Source organism: Mus pahari, chromosome 21 (assembly GCF_900095145.1).
Source record: "Mus pahari chromosome 21, PAHARI_EIJ_v1.1, whole genome shotgun sequence".
In the NCBI taxonomy this organism is placed as follows: domain Eukaryota; kingdom Metazoa; phylum Chordata; class Mammalia; order Rodentia; family Muridae; genus Mus; species Mus pahari.
The window spans coordinates 17547319-17571072 of record NC_034610.1 but is presented as its reverse complement, the minus strand read 5'-3'; the positions used below and the strand labels follow the sequence as shown (position 1 = coordinate 17571072).

The 23754-nt window shown below is 37.0% G+C and overlaps 1 protein-coding gene across 1 annotated transcript; it reads left to right on the top strand.

Moving 5' to 3' along the window:
- The first annotated feature begins 1719 nt into the window (after positions 1–1719).
- LOC110337864 (zinc finger protein 501-like) lies at positions 1720–23509 on the top strand. Its single transcript, XM_021220914.2, has 5 exons — positions 1720–1795; positions 2343–2435; positions 17635–17690; positions 20205–20331; positions 21371–23509. Exons 2-5 carry the CDS (start codon positions 2402–2404, stop codon positions 22690–22692), a joined length of 1539 nt encoding a protein of 512 aa, XP_021076573.2. The 5' UTR covers positions 1720–1795; positions 2343–2401; the 3' UTR covers positions 22693–23509.
- The last annotated feature ends 245 nt before the right edge of the window (positions 23510–23754 follow it).

Sequence of the window (23754 nt, the reverse complement as noted above, 5' to 3'; positions counted from 1 at the left end):
ACCAAGAGATGGACTTTGGTCACATGCTACAGAGGTTTATAAAGGCAAACCTATAGGCCACCATACTTTTCCATGAGGTTTTGCTGTTTTCCCAAGAACTAAAACTCCCAGCATTCCAAGAAGGTACCTGGTTCTTGCAAAGGTGGTGCTTACAGGATATTTTTGGGTTTTACAGTATGAGCCAGGAAACAGCCAGAGGCTTCTTGAAGTGTCCAGACTGTACTGGACTGTAGTTTAGACAAGGATTTGTCTTTCCTACAGCAGTTACAAAGCTGGAATTCAAATTCATCCTTGAATTTTAATTCCTCCATTCACCATTAGCCTATGCAAGAGAGTGGCCTTTGGGGAGGGAAATAGGGATCCTCAGGGAGCTTTGTAGGTTGTAGTAAAAAGAGGAACCAGTGCAGACTTGACTGACTCAGGAAGTAAGGGTCCATACTTAAACAGGATGTGAATGGAAAGAGAGAGGTGGGGTTGGACAAAGGAAGAGAAGGGAAGAGAGAGTAGGGGGCACGAAAGGAAGCAGGAGCCAAGAAAACACCTAGCCAAAGTTGTCCCCTTTGATACTGTTTGATTTTGGATCCCAGAACAATGGACTGAGGTGCATATTTTAAACATCAAAGCAGACCTGACTTCAGGGTTCTCCCAACCTTTTCAGCCCAGGGACCTGGTTGCCCTTCCACTAGAGGTGCTTCCCTATGTAATCCAGATGTTTTGGTCTCTATCTCTCTTCCTCCTCCTTTTCCTCCTCCTCTTATTCCTTCTCCTCTTCCTCTTCTTCCTCCTATTTTTCTTCTTCCTCTTACTCCTCCTCCTCCTCTCCCTCCTCTTCCTCCTCTTCCTCCTTTTCCTCTGTTGTGGATGGGCCTGGTGTTGTTCTTATGAACCAATCCCCTAACGAATATAGGAGTCAATCACTGGGTGAGTACACGGGACTTTCAGCTTGGACAGAGGAAGAGAGGAAACAGGAGAAAGCCAGGCCCTTTTGGAACCAGGGCAGCATATGAGTAAGATGTAGCTGCTAGAGTTTCCCTGTATCGTGGCAGATCCGCAAGGATCAACCTCCAGAAGAGTCAGATTTTAATAAGGCTTGCAAGATTAGGTTTTCATGGTTGCACCCAGAGATTGAGTTACCATTGTTTCTGAACTAAGTTTGTGTTGCATTTTCCTTCACATGGCAGCTTGCCTGGGTTCAAGAGAGAAAGGTACAGCAGCAAAGCAAGTGTTTGCCAGATGTGCACCACAAATGATGTAGGGGACTTAAAGCACAGGGTTGGTGTGGTAACAACCCACCAGTGGGAACCTAGAGAGCTGGGTTGCAAGATTGTGGCGCTTGGAATCAGAGTCTCTAAGAGATAAAAACTGGTTGGCCATTGCACGCCAGTGCATGGCAGGCCAGCCCACCCGGGCAGAGGCACAAGTGCTGAAAAATGCCATTTTGTTTTTTTTTAATATTTCCCACAACACTTCTCCTCCTTCTCTTTCTCTTCTTTCTTCTATTCCTCCTCCTCTTCTTACCTCTATAAGCCTGCTCTTTTTTGCATCACCCCCCCACCAGCCTCCTATGGCAACTCCCCTGGCATCAATCATTGGGGCCAGTGAACTCAACCAAGACCAACTTCCCAATAAATTTGCTTTTAATATATTCTAATCTGGGTAGATTTGGCTGACTTCACAAATATGTCATTTTTTCTTTTTCCTTCCTATTAGATATGTTAATGGACACCTGAGTTAGCAGTTTATCCAGAGTTTCTTTGAAACCTAATAAGGTCTTGGCCAGCCTGGTATGCATGTGGTAAGTGAATTAGATCTTGCTATTTTTTTTTTTTTTTTGAGCTAGAAAACTCAGTATTAATTAACACAAAATTAGAAGGCACATTTTGAATAATTACGATTGCTCACTTACATTCGAAAAAACACTGTGCCCATGCACATGTGACTTAACTGCTTTGTTTTCATTTCATGATTGGTTGACTGTGGACTTCTGGCAGGAGTGGAAATGCCTAGACCCTGCACTCAGAACTTTGTTCAGAGACCTCACTTTGGAGGAGTGCAGCAGTCTGAATGTTGTAGGTCAGAAAAGTTTTCTTCTGGTCTCCCTTGATCTTCCTCAGAGTTCAGGGAAATACAACTCTGAGTGTGAACTTTGAGTGTGAGTGTGAACTGTGTGTGCGAATGAGTCCCACATCTCATAGATTAAGGGAAATCCTTATAATAAAAGAGACATTTGTCATATTTTCTCTTTCCTTTATGTCTGTCCTTTTGGCAGGTGTGAGCATCTTTCAGTTTTGTTCCATGAAATGTTTCAGGTGCTTTCTGAAGCATCTCTTTCCCACATGCAGGTCTCCCACTGTTCAGCCAGTTCTGCTCACCTGTGAATGAGAACTAAGAGCCCTGGGTGATGAGGACAGGGGAGACTGTAGCAAAGGATCCAGGTATGTTTGAGGGATTAAGCAAGGTATGGTGTGGGTGTCAGGTGATAGTAGAAAGAGTATAAGACATGAAATTGCATTTGTCTCTTTAATTAATGAGTCTAGACAATTTCACTGTGAATAATATTATATGTGGTAATGTAGATTTCCAGTTATAGGCTGCACAGGAAGCAGTTGGTTATTCTCAGTATTTGGTTAGTTTTGAGAGTCTAAAATGACTATTGCCCATGGAAAATAAAGAGTCTTTAATCCAGACTAAAAGCAGAACCTGACTATGGGTATGAACCAAGACATTAGAACATGTAGCAAATGTCAGTATTGAATTCCCTTGTAAAGCCCATTGATCTTCCTTTTTGTTGTCTTTTTTTCTCTTGAATTGTGAACTAATTGATGTACTGTGTTGAGTTATTCCTGGTTAGAGTAGAATAATTACAGTTTCCTTTTTTTTTTTGTACTTTTTGTTTTAGCTCTGTGTCTCTTTGTCTTTATTATTCTGAGGCATGTTCCTTCTGTCCTCACTTCTTTGTTGCTATTGTACTGAATATATGTCATATTTTACCCCAAGGCTTTCATGTATCTATTGACATAGTCATTTTTCTTCTCCCACTGCATCTACGTCTTGGGTCTCTGACATCGATTAGTTTGTAAATGTTGAAACAGTCTTGTACTCTTGCTGTCAACTCAGCTTTCCTACCATTTCAGTATAACTTAAGAAACAGTACTCGTGTCTGTAAAATGGCAGCTGGTCTGTGATTTTTCTTTACATATGTTTGTTTGGGCTTAACTTTTTCCTAGATAAGCCTTTTTAGGAGCAGTGCTTCGGCTCTAGCATCTGTTATTTTTCTGTTTAAACTGGCTACCACTCTCAGTATAGTATCCAGGAGAGTCTCAGTTGGATTTTGTTTTAGGAACATTAGTAAACCGCCTCTCCAGACCCTATGGACAAGGGACCTAAATGGTCCCAGGCCTAGAGTGTGTATAAGTGAGCCTACTCGTAGCAACTGGCAATGAATGCCTGTGAATCTCTGTGGAGAAGTCACCCTGGCTGAACAGCTGGTCATAATTCCAGTTTACTAATTGAACAGGGGTGAGGGGCTTGTTGTATTTCTAATTGTTGATTATATAATTCATTTTTCCTAGCCTGCATCTAATATTCATCTCAAAACAGGGTTTCCCTCTGTACAACAGAGTACCAGGGAGAGTATATGTCTTTCCAGTCTTAGGGGGTTAAAAGGTTGCCCCTCATTTCCAACTATTTGTTCCATATTGCCCCCCTCAATCCTATCTCCTCCTTTGTTCTTTACCTAATCCTCCAGTTCCTGGCCTGACCTGGCCCCAGTTTCTGCCCATTATCCCCCCACACAGCAATTTAATTCTGTTCTCTTCTACACTCTAAAGGATACCTATATGTCCCCTAGACCTCTCTGGTTCTATTGATGTAATAGGTTGATTACCATTTACAAAACAGCTTAATATCCACATCTAAGTGAATACATAGTATTCTTTCTAGGTCCAATTTACCTTACTCAGGATGATTTTTTTTTTTTTAGTTCCATGCATTTGCCTGCATATTTCATTATGCTATTTTTTAAAAATATTTTTTATCATTATGTAATTTATTTACATCCCAATGTTCTGATCTCTGCCGGTTCCCCTTTACAGGGTTCTTATCCCCATCCCCCTTCACCTTCACCTCTGAGGGGGTACCCTCCCCTTGGGCATTTCCCCTTCCTGGGGCATCAAGTCTCTACAGGAGTAGGCAGTCCTCTGTTACATATGTGCCTGGGGCCTCAGACCAGCCTGTGTAAGCTCTTTGGTTGATAGCTTAGTCTCTGGAAGTTTCCAGTGGTCCAGTTTTGTTGACATGGTTGTCTTTCTATGGGGTTGTGGTCCCCTTTAGTTCTTTTATTCCTTCTCCTAAGTCTTCCATAGGAATCCCTGACCCCAGTCCAGTGCTTGGCTGTGAGTATCTGCATCTGTTTCAGCAGATGTTGGCCATGCTAGGCTCCTGTCTAAAAGCACAACATAGCATGGGTAACAGTGTCAGGGTTTAGTGCCTGCCCATGGGTTGGATCCCAAGTTGGACTTGTCATTGGTCAGCCATTCTTTCATTCTCTACTCCATTTTTGTCCCTGCTCTTCCTTTAAAAGTTTCTTCCTTGGGTTGAAACTTTTGAAGGTGGGTTGGTATCCCCATCTCTCCTGGAGGCCATGTCAACACCTGCTTAACAAAATCAGAAGTGCAAAGGGAGACATAACAACAGAAACTGATGAAATATTCTTACTATAAAAACCTATACTCTACAAAACTGGAAAATATAGATGAAATGAATGATTTTCAAGGCAGATACCGCATATCAAAGTTAAACAAAGATCAGGTAAGCTATCTAAACAGTTCCATAACTCCTAAGGAAATAGAAGCAGTCTTCAAATCCTATTCACCAAAAAAAGCCCAGGGCCAGATGGTTTTAGTGCAGAATTCTACCTGGCCTTCAAAGAAGAGCTAATATCAATATTCCTTAAACTATTTCACAAAATAGATATAGAAGGAACACTACCTAATCCGTTCTATGAGGTCACAGTTACTCTGATACCTTAACCACACAAAGAAAGAGAACTTCAGACCAATTTTGCTTATGAACATTGACACAAAAATAATAAAATTCTCATAAACACATCAAAACAATTATTCACTATGATCAAGTAGGCTTCTTCCCAGGGATACAGGAATGGTTCATTATACAAACATCCATGAATATCATCTACTTTGTAAACAAACTCAAAGGAAAACATATGATCATCTCTTTAGATGCTGAACAATTCTTTGACAAAATACAATACCCCTTCATGGTAAAAGACTTCAAGCAATCAGGAATTCAAGGCAGATACCTATACATAATCAAAGCAATATACAATAAACCAATAGCCAACATGAAGTTAAGTGGAGGGAATTTTGAAGCAATCTCACTAAAATCAGGGACAAGACAATCCACTCCTTCTCTGTCTATTCTGCATAATACTTGAAGTTCTAGCTAGAGCAGTAAGACATCAAAAGAAGATCAAGGAGATACAAATTGGAAAGGAAGAAGTCAAGGTATCACTATTTGCAGATGATATCGTATATTTAAAGACCCCAAAATTCTACCAGTGAACTACGAATGTTGATAAACAACTTCTGCAATGTGGCTGGGTATGAAATTAACTGAAAGAATTCAATAGCCTTCAGTTATACAGATGATACATGGGCTGAAAAAGAAATTAGGGAACCAACACCCTTCACATTATATCTTTAAAAAAAAACACATGTATAATACTCCATTGTGTAAATGTATCACATTTGCTTTATTCATTGTTTTGTTCCTGGACATCTATGTTGTTTCCAGTTTCTGGCTATTATAAATAAAGCTGCAATGAGTGTGGTTGAACAAGGATCCTTGGAAGGTTGGAGTGTCCTTTGGCTATATGCCCTAGAGTTACAGGTATGACTGGATCTTGAAGTAGTTTTATTCCCTTCAGTTTGAGGAACTGCCACACTGATTTCCATAGTGACTAGAATTTTGCAGTCCCACCAGCAATGGAGGAATTTTTTTATTGTTCCACATCCTCTCCAACCTGAGCTGTCACTTTTGTTATTGATGTTACCCATTCCAACAAGTATAAGATGGAATAAATCTCAAAGTAGTTTTGATTTCCATATCCCTAAAAGCAAAGGGTGTTGAACCTTTTATTAGGGGTTTCTTGGCCATTTGAGTTTCCTCCATCTAGAAATCTGTTTAGATTTTAAGACTTTTAAAATTTTGATTATTTGGTTGTTTTTTTTTTTTTTCACATCTAGTTTTCTTGAGTTGTTAATATATTTTGTATATTCTCTATTGGATGTGGAATTGGTAATTTTTTCCCATTGTATAGGCTGCTGCTTTATCCAAATGATGGGGTCCTTTGCCTTAAAGAAACTTCTGTTTCATGAGATCCCATTTATTAATTGCTGTGCTTAGTGATTGTGGTATTGGTGGGGTTTTTGTTTATTTGCTTGTTGTTTTTTTAATAACGGCTCCCGTGACAACATATTAGTTCTCTTTCCCACTCTTTCTTCTATCGGTGTGTCTGGTTTTATATTGAGGTCTTTTATCCACTGGCACCTGAGTTTTGTGCTGGATGACAAATGTGGTTACATTTGTATTCTTCTAGATGCAGACATCCAGTTAGTCCAGTACCATGATTTGAAGATACTATCCTTTTTCAGTATCTATTTCTAGCTTTTTTTAAATCAAAATCATGTGTGCATCTGTATTTATGTGTTGGCCTTCAATCCAATTTCATTGATCAGGGTGTCTATTTTCATGCCATAGCAGGACGTTTTTATACTGTAGTTCTGTACGAAACTTGAAATTGCAAACTGTGAGATCCTCAGGAGTTCTGTTATCATTCAGGAATTTTGTTGCTATTCTGTTGTTTTTTGATTTTGATTTTTTCTTTCTGGTGTTTGTTTGAGTATATAATGATGAAATTAACCATTCAAGATCTGTGGAAACTGTTCAAATTTGTCTGAGGAACGCATTGAGTCTCTATTTTGGTAGGGTGGCCAAGTTTACTGTGTTAATTCTCCTTATCCCTGAGTGTGGGAGATCTTTCCACCTTCTAATATCTTCTTCAATTTCTTTCTTCAAAGAATTAAAGATTTTATCATTTAAGTCTTTCAATTTCTAGCATACACGCATGACCAAGGTATTTTATTTTATTCAAGGATATTGTTAAAGCTGTTCTTTTCCTGATTTTTTTTTTTAATGTGTGTGTGTAGACCTTTTGAGTTTTATGCATTAATTTTGTTTTCAGCAACTTTTTGAAAAGTGATTTTCAGATATAGAAGTTCCCTGATGGAGCTCTTTGGTCACTTATGGATACTTCCATATTATTTGTAAATATGGATACTTTGACTTCTTTCCAAGTTGCATCTTCTTGATCTTCATTGCCTTATTGTTCGTGCTAAGACTTTAAGTACTATATTGAATAGATATGGAGAGAGTAGACAGCCTCGTCTTGTTCCTGATTTTAGTACTATTGCTTTGAATTCCTGTTCATTTCTTCCTTCAAGGTGTTCTATAAATTGCCTTTATTACAATTAGGTATATCCATGTGTCTCTTATATCTCCAGGACTTTTATGGTTAAAGGGTGTCATATTTTGTCGCAAACCATTTCTATGTGTAATAAGATGGTGGCATTTTTTTTCTTCCACTTTATTTTAAATGGTCGATTATATTTATTGTGTTTTCTCTATTAACCCCCCCCCCATATGTCTGGGACAAAACCTATTGGTCATGTTTGTTGATATTTTGATGTGTTCTTAGATTCTCTTTGCAAGTATTTTATGACCATTTTTGCAAGAATGTTAATAAGAGTAATTGGTCTGTAGTGGTCTTTATGTAATTGTGTCTTTATGTGTTTTGGGTATCAGGATAATTGTCTCATAAAATGAATTAGGCAATGTTCTTTGTGATTTTTGTCTCATGGAATAGTTTGAGGAGTATTAATTTTAATTGTTCTTTGAAAGTCATGGGATTGTAAGCTGAAACCATCTTGCCCTGACCTTTTTCCCCCCTGGGGTGAGGACTTAATGACTGCTTCTATTTCAATATGGATTAAATAAGTGTATTTTTACTTATCAAATGTTTTATTCACTTTGGAATGTGATACCAATGCATAAAAGTTATCCATTTCATTTATATAGTTCCAATTTGTTGGAGGAGGGGTTTTTAAAGTATGTCTTATAATTCTCTGGATTTCCTTGGTGTCTATGGTTTTGGCTCCATTTCTTATTCTGATTTTATTAATGTGGATATTCTTTCTCTACCTTTTAGTTTGGGTAGGGGTTTATCTATCTTGTTGATTTTTTGTTACAGAACCAATTTTTTGTCTTCACTGATTCACAGTCTTCTTCTCTACATGTCTGTTTTATCAATTTCAGCCCTGCATTTTATAATTTCTTACTGTCTACATCTCTTGGATGTGATTATTTTTGTGTGTGAGAGAGTTTTCAGTAGTGGTGCTAAGTTGCTTGGAAGAAATCTCTCGCCGGGTGGTGGTGGCGCACGCCTTTAATCCCAGCACTTGGGAAAGTAACCTATGAATTCTCTCAGTGTTCATTGATTTAAGTCTCCACAATACCTAATTAAGGAACAATGAGCCATGAGCTATAGAGTTGGCCCAGCATTTAAGAACACTTGTTCTTGCAGTATCCAGGATCAGTTCAAGATATATTCAAATATATACATAACAGTCTTCTGTAACTCACATTCTAAAGGATGTATTGGCCTCTTATGGCCACTACAGTCACAGCATGTAAGAAATGCACACTTACCTGCAGGCAAATACCCATACACATCAAATTAAAATACATAAATCTTAAGAAAAAGAAACAGTAACAATCTGGAGGTACACTATAATGATTCAAGTTAACAGTACAGGAAAGAATTTGGAGATGTCTCTGCTAGATTGAGAGTTAAGTATGGAGCCTGGATAAATGATTACCAATAACCAAACTGAAGAAATAAATGTCAAGTCAGTGATGTACATTGGTTTTTATTGTTTGGAGAATTTCAGTTATGAATGCATCATGTTTTTGATCAAATTCACCACCTCTTCAGCTCCAATTACCCAGTCACAGTTCCATAATGCTTCTTCATATCTCCATATTCAAAATTTTAAAAGTACTGAATCTGTTTAATGCTAGCTTTACATGCATAAACCACATTTCTGAGTTGCCTATGATATCTCTGGAAGCAGTGTGATGATGCCTTTCATCCAGGCTGTGGTTTAAGCTGGGTTAATAGTGTACAGTATTTTTACCTATTGGCACAGCTGGAATTGGTTGTGCAATGACATTTCATGTGAGAGTTTAGAAATCAGATCAGGTATGTCTGTTGAAATTAAATCACAACTTTGAGTCACATGGTAAAGTATGCATGATCATATAACACAAACAGGTGGCCCAGGAAAGTCACTATTGAATGAGGCAAGGGACAGAGGCACAGCTGGCATGGAGGCAACTCGGGAACTTCCAAGGGCAGAGGAGGTGGAGTGATGGGAAATAGGCAGTAACAGGGCCAAGGGTATAATTAGTTCTTTGGTACAGCTCATGAGAACTCAGAGTCTAAATTTCTGCTGAGGCTATCTTAACTCCTTCAGAAGTTTTTAGATCATGTGCACTGAATTTATCCTGATGTTTTCATGCATGTTATGATTTTGAGGATAGTCACAGGAGCGTTATGTGGTAGAGGATTTGCCTTATCTGTTGTCTGAAAACATGGTTCCCTTGGACATTGTGGCAATTGCAAAGATCCTGGAGTTTAACCCCATCCATTATTTCTAACTCTGCTCTTTTGCGATTTGCCTATTCAAGGCAAATTCTCCCTGGTGATGTGGCATCCCCAGAGAGCTTTATAGATAAGGTTGTAAACATTAACCTTTACTAAGGAAACTTTTTTTCTGCACTTAGTTTTTTGTGATTTGTATGCATTCTAGGATGCAAATACCACATCAGAATTTTGAGAAATGTTGTTTCCGATGGTTAGTTCTTAATATTGCACCTCAGAGCCTGGAGTAGTGAGTGCATATGCATGCTCTGAGATGATATTAGGTCACACTGTTTTTAGATACACTATAGATTGGGGCAAAATTCTCACCTGTTAATCAACTAATACTCTTGGATGGTAAAGGGAAAGGAGACTGTAGCAAGGGATCCAGATCTGATAGAGGGATTGAGCAAGGGATGAGATGGACCTCAAGTGATAATAGAAAGAGAGCATAAATTTCATTTTGTCAGGTTTTATTTCATTAATGATTCTGGAACTTTTCACTGAGAAAATTGTAGATATGGTAACATGAATTTTTCATATTATGCTGTACAGTAAGCAGTCAGTTGCTCTCAGTATTTGATTAGTTTTGAATCTCTGAAATAACTGTTGCCCATTGGAACAAAGTTTCTTTGATTCCAACTAAAAGTAGCAACACACTAGCTATGCGTGTAGTAGAACACATCAGATTTTCTTCTAAGTCCCATTACATTCCTTATCATTAGCTTTTGGCCATGTTCCCTGTGTAACCCTTTGTTTTATTTTGTCTTACTTTTTGTTCTTGTTTCTTCTGTGGAGTTGCCCTCAGATTTAACCAAAAAGCCTTCTGTTACTCAGAAAATAGTCCTGACACTATGACTCCAGTGGGTATGTTTTGCCTTGCTCATTGGATTTAAATCTGGGCATGGACTTTGATAACTCTGCTTCTTTCCACAGTCTGCATAGCTCTTTTTAACTCTATGAGTGCTAGTACCAGGAAGTCCAAGATACTTGTAGACAGTATGAGTGACTTGATCTTAGTTCGTTTGTTTGTTTTTTTTCTCAAGAAGATCCACTTGCTCCCTGACTCTGCTATACTGACCCCTTGGAATTTTCCTCAGTCCTTGAAATATGTACTCACTTATAACACTGTGTTGAGTTAGTCTGGATTAGAGGAAAAGAGTTCCAACTGCCCTTTTTACCTTACTGTTTTCTTTAACTGTGCTTCTCTTTTCTTTATTATTCTGAGGCATGTTCCTTCTGTGCTCATATTCTTGAGATTTTTATACTAAGCAATTGTCTTATCACACAAAGGGCTTTCATGAATCTATTGATATCATTTTTCTTCTCTCACTGCTTCTACATGTTTTGTTTCTCACATTCATTAGTTTGTAGATGTTGAAAGAGTCTTACATTCTGGTCGTTAACTCAGCTTTCCTTCCATTTCCATGGAATTTATAGACAAGCTATGTATCTGTGTATATCCTGACAACTGGTTGATGATTTGTCTTTGCAAATAATTGTTTGAGCTCCCCTGCTTTTGATATTGAGGTAAAGCCTCCTTTGTATGGTGAATTTCTAGTGTTCCTTTTCTTTGTGTTTTAGGAAATATTCTCCTTTTGACAGTATTAGGAGAATCCCATGCTAATTTGTCCAGTCCTTAGTCACTGTTAGAGGAAACTTCTTGTTTCAATATAAGCATCTGCATAACCTTACTATTATCTTTGTACATACTTCTTCAGATCGACTGCGGTTCACCTTTTTCAGCCTTGGGGCACATAATTGTGGACAAGTATACATCCCAACCAGTGTCTCTTGTTGCCAAACTTTTCCATGTGCCTTTGTTACCTCACTTCTGTGTGATTGTCTTTAGAGTACCTGGCACTCTAAGAAAAGGTCCTCGGTGCTCTATGAAGTTTGTCTCACTGTTCTTTGATTTAGGTCTCTATAGCAGGTAATTAGGCACAATTAAGAGCAAGAGATATACAGCTCAGTGGTTCTTCCAGTTTACAGGTTCTGTTCCCTTGGAACTTTATATTTATCCACATGTCAGGTTCCAAGCTTCTTTGACCTTCAGTAGACTCTGTGTACATGGCATGCAGAGACCTACATTTTTGACTCCTGCATGGCCCTAGAAGGGATGGTGTTACATGGTTTCCTGTCCATAGAGCAAAGCCAGTGGGAATGGCCATCTACAAGTGCTGACAAGTGCTGTAAGCATGGGGCTTGTTTGTATATTTTGTTTCATGTTCCTCCTTTGGGAAGTGTTCTCTCTGCCAAAGTTGTGGGGGATGTTTTCCCTACCAAGTTTCATGACTCCATATAATTAGAAACAGTATGAGTTCAGGAGGTGAGAATATGCTTAATATTCCTCTGCAAAAATTTAAAGGCTGTGACCTTCAGGACAGCTCTTAAATCTGTGGAAACAAACTCTGAAAACACAAGTTCAAGAAAATATGAACAGGATTTCTCAATGTAAGGCTTAAATATGAACTGTATTAGGGGCTTCATGAACTCGAAAGAACAGAGGCAGCTGCACTAATGGGTCAGTAAAAGGAAGATATAGTAAAAAAGAGGGGAGGGTCATGGTTCAAATATTAAAGGAGCAGGGAGTGAGGTGATGATGATCTCAGGGAGGGATTCCCACCCAGTTAAGCTCATTGTTTGAAGGCAGGCAGATTTCTGAATTTAAGATGAGCCTGAGACAGAGCAAGTTTAAGTCCAGGCATGGTGGTACACACGTTTAAATTCTTAAGGAAGTAGCTCATGCGAACAAAAGAATGGGCTTTGGTCTACAAGAGAGAGCTCCATGGACAGAACTGCCTAGAGAGAGATACCTAGAGAGAACTGTTTTGAGAGCTAACATAGCTCTTTTTTGATTTTTTTTTTTTTCTGGTGGGATTTCTGACTTTGATCAGATAACCCATAAGCTATCCAGAGAACTTTTAGGTTTTTTTGTTTGTTTGTTTGTTTGTTTGTTTTGTTTTGTTTTTTAAAAGAGCAGTCTCAAGCAGAGCGCCCTCTTGAACAGAGTTATCTCAGGAAGAGAGCTGTCTAGAGGGCAATCTCGAGCAGAAAATAGAGCTGTCAGCTTGTAGCCATCACTGATTTTTGAGTTGTTTTCTTACACTGCTCCCATTCACCACTTCCTGAGGAACCCCTCTTCAAACGAGGCTGGTCCTCAGCACTACATGAACATAAAGATACACCTGCAAATAAAATTAAAATTAATAAACCTTATTTTAAAAAAAACTGTAAACAATCTGGAGGTATTGAAAAGCAGTCAAAATAACAGTACAGAAATGAATATAGAGTTATAACTAATGTGAGACTAAATATGGATCCTGGATATGTGACAGGACAGCTCACACTGTATGTCAACGTTGGGAGTGTTAGATATGAATCTGTGTATGATAAATAAAATTGTTTGTGTACATGGGACTCAGAGTGGAGAACATCCCATGTCCATTGCAATGTGACAAAAGATTTATCATATTGATGATGTGGTTAGGTATATAGCAGTAACTTTTATGAGGAGCTACCCTAATTGTGGAATAATTTATAATATAGGAAAATGCTGTTATCCAGCACCTGCATTAATACAATAAGTTGGATTAAAGGTTCCATGCTAATGTGCCCAAAGTCAAACCCAACAAACTCTTCTATACTGTTAAATGTGAAGTGCATTGTAACCCAACACATTGAATGACATTCTCACTCTCCCACTCATTCCGCATGGGACCTAGGCAGCTACATTGTTCTGAACACAAGAGAGGGTGTAGGCATTTTTTTTTTTCATGAGTAAGTGAACCTACCCACACACACACAGTGCCACACAGGGCCCCTAGGAAAGACCCTCTCTTGATTTTTCTGCCCCATACCCTGTTACTCATGTTTTCATCCCATCTCTCTTCCTTGTATTTCATTTATATTTGGAGGCAGGTTTTGGATGGATAGTCAGACTGTCATGAATTCATAGTTCCAACCATGGTATATAATAGTGGATTTGTATAACTCACTCCCCTTCCTTCAGCTCTTACAAGCTTCCTCTTCACTCTACTTCATTCAGTCTTACTTCCCAGCAGTCTCGGAAATGAGTTTCCTATTACAGACCATGTTTGACTGATTTAGGCTTTCAGGAGCACCAGGCTATGTTGTAAGTAAAAGAATTTCAAGGAAATTCCAGTATTCTGACATGTACCCATAATGGGATTCTATTAGTCATAGAGTTCCATCCTGGGCCTGTGATTTCTTCAGTCATTTACATTCTAGTGCCCGCTATGAATTTCCTTTATGGGCTAACCTTAGTTTAAACCAGAAAGGCATCTGTTATTTACAAAAATCTTGGCAATATTCCTCTGGTGGGCATACAGGATGGTGTTGCAGCACTAGGAATCAGCATCTGAGGAGAGCCACTGATGATTCTCTTTGCCCAGCAACCTACAGAGCCCTTTTAACAACATGAATGCTACACCAGTATATTCAATACATTTTTAGACACTGAGTGGTCTGCTGACTTCTCAGCATCTTCCCTAGGGATGTATAAAACCAAGTGTTATTTTTTTATAGTTTTATATAGCTGATTAAGAGTTATCAGATTTGAGCTTTCTTATGGGATATTTGTAGTTTTTGAATTGAAGAATTATATTTCCCAAATCATGACATTTGGAAAAATATGTCTTCCCCATTCTCTTATGTAATGCATTGAAAGTGTTATATGTCTTGCTTGCTCTTTGTAAGCATTGTTGCGCTGTGATGAATTAGTGTTGAGGCATAGCCTACTTATCCTTGTCATGCTTTGTATAGTACAATAATGACAGCTGCCTTCAAATTTTGTAAGGACAGATTTAGGTTGTTGGCTACTATCTTGATTATGATTATATTCCTTCTGTTCTCACATTCTTTCTTCAGTGCTTTCATATTGAGTCAATGTGCTATTTTGCCCCGTGTCTTTCATGGATATACTGACATAGTTGTGTGGCTTCTGTCCCTGATTTTTACATCTTTGTGCCTTAAATTATTTGGAAAGTGGGTACTGAAACAGTTTTGCATCCTTGGCATAAAATCAATTTGATTTCCCTTTCTGGATCCATTAGTGTGAATCTCTTTGTCAATGTACATGCAACTAGTCTATGATTTTTTTTTTTGAAAATGGTTTTTGTTTTGTTTTGTTTTGTTTTTTGTTTTGTTTTTTGTTTTTTTGCTTGTCTCCTTTTTATATCAAGGTAAAAGCCAGCTTTATATACAATATTCTCCATGCAGCACTATTACGGGTTTTTCTGAACAAACAGGAGAATTCATTGCTGAGACTGTCCAGTCCTCAGACACTGTTCATGGAAACTGTGTGTCAGTTCTTACTCATTGCCTGGCATGGTTTTATGACACAAAACATTCATATTCACTTGGCTCTAGAAAAATCATCCTTTTCCTTTTCAATGTCCTTTAATTTTGTATGACTCCACAGCATGTCATCCATCTGCTATTTCCCATTGTCACACTAAAATACTTGAACAGTGGCATAGAGAGACCTTCCAAGTGTCTGTTAAATGTATGGACAACTATATGATATGACAGAAATAAGGTCAACTTAATAATAAAAAGAGCTGCATAAAATGGATGTATCTGGAGGATATCATCCTTAGTGAGGTAACCCAATCACAAAAGAAGTCACTAGATATGCACTCACTGATAAGCAGATATTAGCCCATAAACTTAGAATACCCAAGATACATTTTGCAAAACAACAAAAAAACCAAGAAGGAATACCATCGTGTGGATATTTCATTCCTCCTTAGAATAAGGAACAAAATACCCATGAAAGGATATAGGTACAAAGACAAAATTTAGAGCTAGGATGAAAGGATGGACTATCCAGAGACTACCCCATCCGGGGATCCATCCCATCATTAGCCACCAAACCCAGATACTAATGCTCATGCCAGTAAGATTCTGCTGAAGGGACCCTGATGTAGTACCCTCTTGTGAGGCTATGCCAGTGCCTGGCAAACACAGAAGTGGATGCTCACAGTCAGCTATTGGATGGAACACAGGGCCCCCAATGGGGGAGCTAGAGAAAGTACCCAAGGAGCTGAAGGGGACTTCAACCCTGTAGGTGGAACAACAATATGAACTAACCAGTACCCTCAGAGCTCGTGTCTCTAGCTGCATATGTAGCAGAAGATGGCCTAATCGGCCATCATTGGGAAGAGAGGCCCCTTGGTCTTGCAAACTTTGTATGACCCAGCATGGGGGATGGCCAGAGCCAAGTAGTGGGAGTGGGTGGGTAGGGGAGCAGGGGTGGGGGGAGGGTATAGGGAACTTTCGGGATAGCATTTGAAATGTAAATAAAGAAAATATCTAATAAAAAAATCTAAAAAAAAAAAAGAATTGCATATATACTATATATCATGGTCATGACAACTTTGTATAGTAATAGTATTTCAATATTCAGAATGAGTCCTTATTTTTGAGACTTATGCAAAAACTTATGTACATAGTTATGTAACTCTACATATATTTGTATGCCTGCATGTGGATGTATAGGTATAGGTATAAATGATAGGAGTCTCATTTACACATTCTTAACTTTCAGGTAGAACTACAAGGGTTATCATCATAGATGAAATCTATTAATAGCCAGGAACTGAAGGGTCTCACTGGAGTCATATTATTTGCTGATTGGGAACCTGAGAACTGCCTGGAACATTACCAAGATATAGACATGAATGTTCAGGAAGATGTTTTCAACAGTGATAGCATTTTGATGGATCTGATATAATGAATGAATCATCCCAAGGGCATACCCTTAAATGACTCACTTTATCTCTGCATATTCTCTCATACTTAGCAACCATCAGAGTTTCCCCCATGCCAACTTCTTGCTGATTCTGCCTTTACATTGGCTGGAACAGTTGTTTTCAACCTGTGCCTCATGACTCCTTGGGGGATCAATTGACCTTTTCACAGAGGTCACACCTAAGACTACTATACACATATTACTGATGGTTTTAGAAACTTATATACCACTCCCATATCAATCTACAGCCTGGACTCCTACATCTAGATAGTTTAAGAGTTCCTGGTACTGTATTAAAAAGGTGGAGAACCAGTGTCTTAGAACAGTTAGCACATGGACATTCCACTTAAAGACATGTAATTGTAATGTTCTACCTAGAAATGCATTCATGTTTGTTTCAAGTTATCAGTATTCTCACAAAGTGGTATGCATATGATTTAAAAAAAGAGGTTCACATTGAAAAAAAGAGTAAATCAGAAATGCAGATTTTTACCTCACAAACAATGTGAAGGTTAGATGATGATGAAAATGGCTGTAAGTCAACATGCTGATTTATCAATTTGAACAAACATGATATTTGGCAGATAGAATCTGTGTCTCTACATCAAGACAACAGGACACACCTGGAAAATAGATTTACTGTATCTGCCATGTAGCTTGAAATGAAACATGACCAAAGGGTCAGATGTTGTATTCTAGTGTGATAACTAATGAACCTTTATTTAATGCTAGGCATCCATCTTAAGGCCCTACTAGCAATTTACCTCTGGTTCTAGTTCTTGAATCATAAGTTCCCAGTAATAACCCTGAGTAGTAATTTTCTTGCAGCAGGTATACATATACTCTATATTTGTGCCTGGTACCTGCTGAGGTTTGAAAAATGACTAAGATTGTAGTCCTTTTTTACCATATTAAATATGTCTCTAGGAATGTTGACAAGATTTCTGTTATCATTTTGGTTTTTGTGTTTATGTTTTACCACTGTCCATAACAGAGTTGTATATTAATTTTAGCTTTAAGTTTTGGAACCCTTGATGTGAAATTTCAATAAGACTTCCATTTTATTTTCCTGAAATAGAAACTTGGAGAAGAAAAATAAGAAGAATGAATGTTTCCCTGGTGAATGCTCCCCAGGTCAGTGTTCTGTCCATATTTTTTTAAAAAAAAAACTCCTTTCATTATTTAAACCATTAGCAACTTGTAATGTTATCTATAGTGTTTGTTTTTTCTCATTTATCTTTGTTCTCCCCCAATAATCAAAATTATGTCTTTAGTTCTTTTTTACTTATAATGGGACAAGTACAGATATGTCCAATTATATTTTTACTGGATTTTTATACTGTGAGGACATAAATGTTCAAGGACCGATGGGCTACAGTTCTGAAAGGGAATGTATTGTAATTGATGCTCAAAGAATATATTGATGGTTAAATTCTACATTGGATGGACTTGTGTCACTTATGATTTCTGGGGACAGAAGATCTCCTGTGCTACTTAAACTGCATTTCAGGAATAGTCAGATTTCCAGAAACAACCTTGTGAATGTAGAGCTGCAAATACATGAACATTGACATTACTGAGCAATGTATGGAAGAATAGAATTTATGGAATTGTAGAATTAGAAGACTATTCACTGTCTTGAAACTTGATAGTAAACATTTCAGCTCCCTAGAGTCATAGATGATGAACGGAATATGTGGCTTTCTCATGCCATAGGATTGATGTGTTTGTGAGGAGATACAGGTTGTAGTATTATGGTATCTCTTTTCAGCATTTTATGTCACATAGTCATCTTAGGTTTTTTGACACTTGAAATCTCTTTGTCTCAGGAGAGACATGGCCTAGTATTCAATGTGGTCAGTTCTCAATATACAGATGATTGTTTTCTTCTTCCCTTTTGTTTCATTTTTTAGGAGTAATGTAAACACTACTGTGTGTGCCTTTATATTGCAGCACATTGCCATATATTAGTAATAATTTTCTGGAAAATGTTATCTTGGTACTATGTATAAGCCCTCACATTTTAAGCATACATGAATGTCCCTCTTAATTTGTTCTCTTCTTCAGCAAAACGAATGTTCCATCTACCCTATGTTTTTCTCTCCTCCAGTCTGTGTATTACATAGGGGAAAACTGAAGGACTGTGGCAATCTTTCTTTACAGTAATATTTTATTTGAATACCGAAGTGTTATCTTCATATTTTTGTGTACATTTAACGATACCGTATGCCCCCAAATCCTTAATTTAGCATCTAGCCCTTGGGACTGAAGTTAAACATGATAGTGAGCTACAATGTGTGTAGAAACAAAAGAAGATAAAGTTAAAATTACAAGATTAAAATTTTCAGTTAACTCAATCTCATGAGTAATAATTTTTTTAAAATTCATGAAGAATTAGTATAATTGTCAATTAAAAACTCACTTTGATCAAAAAATGATTCTACTTTAGTTGAATGCATTGTCACATGTACCATTTATTTATATACACATACCTAATTATTATATAGTAAAAAAACATATGTAATTTATGACCTTGATATTATCAGTACTGCATATGTCAACTTTGATAAAACTTTTAATAATTCTATGCTGTCTAATACTGCTTTTTTTATTTTACTGTTATGAATATAGCCTCATAAAATAACTTCACAAAGTATTTCATTCTGTGTGTCCTTTGGAATGTTGACTGGGTTCATTGATGTTACACTCCTTTAATGTTTAAATTAAAAATGTGATTCTTAATCCATCCAATAATTCTGCATCTCATATTGTACATCTTTGTTCTAGAAAGGGTACAACATTTTTCCTAGGTCTCAGGATGTCAACTGAGAATTGTAAAATAGAGTCATGTGAGCCCCTGCTACAGATAGGATTGATACAGTGTCCATAGTTGAGCAAGACTGAGAGCTGTAGGATTTAGAAGTACAGTTTTACTCATTGGAACTTGACCATCTGTGATGTGACACTGGGATTCTGTTTCATAGCAGCCTATACTTCATAAAGCTACACTCCTGAATCTAGACAAGAAATGTGTATGTTATATTCCCTAAAACTTTGTTAATTACAATCCTGTAATCTTGTTTCAGAGAAATAGAAAATACAATATTTCAGAGAAATAGAAAATACAATAAAGACTGCATCATTTATCGAAATTAATTTTCAATTTTCTTTCATGTTTGTTGGTACATTTGGCTGAATGTATACATATGTGCTGCGTATTCGTTCAGCCTGTAGGGCTCAGAGGAGTGCATCGTATTTCAGAGAATTGGGATTAGAAATGTGTTGTGTAGTTCCATAAGTGCACTGGGAAACAACTTTGGATTATAGAACCCAGAGTGCAGACAAATTTTCAAATAAAGTGATGGTGGCAAAACCTTCATCTACTGCTAAGGTCTTGGAAAACATTAGAAAGTTAATGAAGCAGAGAGACCTTCTGTCTGTAATCAATATAGTATATCTTTCTATAAATTGCCTCTGAAGAAGCAGCAATACATGCCTTATGACACATTTTACAGCATTTCTAGAAGATATTGTTTGTCCTTAAATATTTATAATGACTTAACTTTATCATAAATTATCTCGAATTCTTTCGGAGTTTTTACCTAGAAAATCACTTTTGTTTAGCAAATAGGTATTTTTCCATTACAGGGTCTGTTAACATTCAAGGATGTGGCTGTGGACTTCTCACAGGAAGAATGGGAATGTCTTGACTGTGCTCAGAGGGCATTGTACATGGATGTTATGTTGGAGAATTACAACAATCTGGTTTTTGTGGGTAAGAATACTCTTCTTGTAGAATTCCTAATACATTTTTTGAATTTACCTATTGTGTGTTTATGTTGTCTCTCTGAAAAGTCTAAAAACTCCCAGAATGAAGGAAATTCTCATTACAAACTTTTCATTGGTTTTTTTTTTTTTTTTTACATTTCTCTACATTCTTTTGAAGAGGAATCAGTGTTATATTCTCGGTAATCTCTCCAAACTTATTGTCTACTTTTAATCAAAACTTCCGATTTCCAAAAAAATTGCATATTCACAGTAAGAAAAATATTTTTCTTGCTAAACACATAATAAGTGGAATATTCTAATTTTACTATTGCAGTAAAGTCTTTGCTTCTTTATGAATTTTAAAAATGGAGATGGTTTTAAATGGAAAAGAGCTGTTGGTTTGAGAATTTTGTTGTTATCGCTTGACTTTTTTACATGTAGTCTCTATGTTTAGTCCTGCTACAGCATGATCTTTGTATTGTGAATTCCATGCCAATGTGAATTACATAATGAATTTGTAGCTGACCAAAGCTATACAGTATCACTATCATAAACTTAAATAAGAAAATAGAGAAACAATTGTTGACATGGTATTTTAGTGGGCTCCTTTCTCAAAGCTATTTCCTGTCAAGCTATTTTTCCTACCTTCTGCAAAATACACTGTTTATATAAGGGTTTTGAGGCTATTCTCATTTCATTTGTCAATAGATGAGATTTGAGGTTGTTCTAAGCATCCATGTAATGATTGTGAAAAAGAACACTTCTGAGAGCCCTGTCCTTGAGAATCACTAGATTATATTTTAAAATGTCATAGCCGGGCATGGTGGCACATGCCTTTAATCCCAGCACTCGGGAGGCAGAGGCAGGTAGATTTCTGAGTTCGAGGCCAGCCTGGGCTACAAAGTGAGTTCCAGGACAGCCAGGGCTATGCAGAAAAACCCTGTCTTGAAAAAAAAAAAAAAAAAAAAAAAAGTCAGGAATCATGGGATATTGTCTTACATATCTATTAATCCCTATCATCTCTAATTGCACCTTTTTTTTTTCAGAGAATCATTGCATATGCCCTAAATATGAGAATGTCGTGGATCAAGACACACAGCATATTTTCCACAAGCATGTAAATATCCAAAAGAAGTTTTCTAAGTGTAATGACTGTGGCAAAGATATTTATGAATACACCCAAAGTGTACTTTACCAAGATAACTTCAGGGATACACATGTTGAGTCATCAAACATAAACAGGCATGAAACTGGAAACACAAGAGAACCTTGCAAATATAAAAACTGCATAAACTGTTTAAATTTGTGTTCTATCATTGGTCTAAATCAAGGAATCCACATAGGAAAGAAAGAACACAATGGGACAGTGCTTGATAAGGTTTTTGACACGAAACGTATACTCAGGCTGAAACAAACCAATAGTGGAGAGAAACCTTACAAATGTAGTGAATGTGCCAGATGCTTCACCAAGAAATGCAAGCTTAGACAACATCAAACAGTTCATACAGGAGAGAAACCTTACAGATGTAGTGAATGTGACAAATGCTTTTCCCAGAAATGCAGTCATAGTACTCATAAGAAGATTCATACAGGAGAGAAACCTTACAAATGTACTGAATGTGACAAATGCTTTACTTTTAAAACTGATCTAAGAATTCATCAGAGAATTCATACAGGAGAGAAACCATACAAATGTATTCAATGTGATAAATCTTTTACCCAGAAAGGCCATCTTATAATTCATCAGCGAATTCATACAGGAGAGAAACCTTATAAATGCAGTGAATGTGAAAAATGTTTTACCCAAAAATGTAGTCTTACTATTCATCAGAGAATTCATACAGGGGAAAAACCGTATAAATGTAGCAAATGTGAAAAGTGCTTCACTCGCCAAGGTGATCTTAGAAGTCATCAAAGAATTCATACAGGAGAGAAACCTTATAAATGTAGTGAATGTGACAAATATTTTACCCACAAACGTAGTCTTAGAAGTCATCAGAGAATTCATACAGGAGAGAAGCCTTATAAATGTAGTGAATGTGACAAATGCTTTACCCACAAACGCAATCTTAGTATTCATCAAATAATTCATACAGAAGAGAAGCCTTATAGATGTAGTGGATGTGACAAATTCTTTAATCACAAAGGTGATCTTAGAAATCATCAGAGAATTCATACAGGAGAGAAACCTTATAAATGTAGTGAATGTGACAAATGCTTTGTTCATAAAAACAGTCTTAGTATTCATCAGAGAATTCATACAGGAGAGAGACCTTATAAATGTAATGAATGTAATGAATTCTTTAGATATAGATATAGTCTTAGGACTCATCAGAAAATGCACACATTAGAGCATATTTACAAATGAAGCAAATGAGACAAACCCTTCAAGAAAGATAATCTTAGAACTCATCAAAGAAAACATACAGAAGAGTGTCCTTTCAAATATAAATGTTCAAATCCTTTACTGTTAGCTCATCTCTGAGAATATATTAGAGAATTTGTACAGGAGAGAAACCTCACAAATGTAACATGAGGAGAGAGCTTTACCTGAAAAATAGTTTCTGCTGGAAAACATGAGGCATGTATTTTACCCAAGCAGAATTCTTTGCAACACTTGAGGCTCCAAGTTAATTATGAATATTAGGAACTTGTGAAAGCACTTACATAGTGTTCAAATCATAGAAACTATGAAGCATTTATGCTGAAGAATCTCTGAAAATGTGTCAATGAAGAAAAATTTTCAAATTGTTTACTATTAAATATTCCATAATGAACACGAAGTAAAGAAGCCAGAAGAATCTGTAACACTTTTGTGGATACGGAAATAATCTATCACAGAAGAAATCTGATTATGGTGGATAATACACCTCTCCAAATAGATAGTGACCCCAATAACATTCTCTGTGTTTAACTCAAATGAAGAAACTCAGACAAATCATATTTGTTAAAAGAGGATTTGATAAACTGAGCCACCAAAATGGAATGCTCTTTATGCCAGTATTAACAGATACAGATTGCCATCAGTGTCAAGTATTCATAATCTGTATCATGTGCTGGTTTCACGTTTCAGGATAGCAAGAGTCTTTGAGTTCCTTGTGCTCTGATCACCAACTCCTTCCCCATAGTTCTGTATATAACTGTAATAAATTTCATTGATTGAACAAGATAAACTTGTTTTCAGTTTCAACTTGAGATAGGTGGATAGATATGTGTGTTGTGTCTCTGTAGAAAATGTCTCTCTGTAGAAAATTCATTACTATTTTCTCCATACTTGTAACATAAAATTAATATTAGACCAATATTTTTCAACCTGTCGATAGCAACTCCTTTGGGGGTATTATGAACTTCTAACAGGTTACACAAGACCATAAGAAAACATGTATTTCCCATGATCTTAGTGGAACATCTTTCCTTTGTCTCTAGGTGA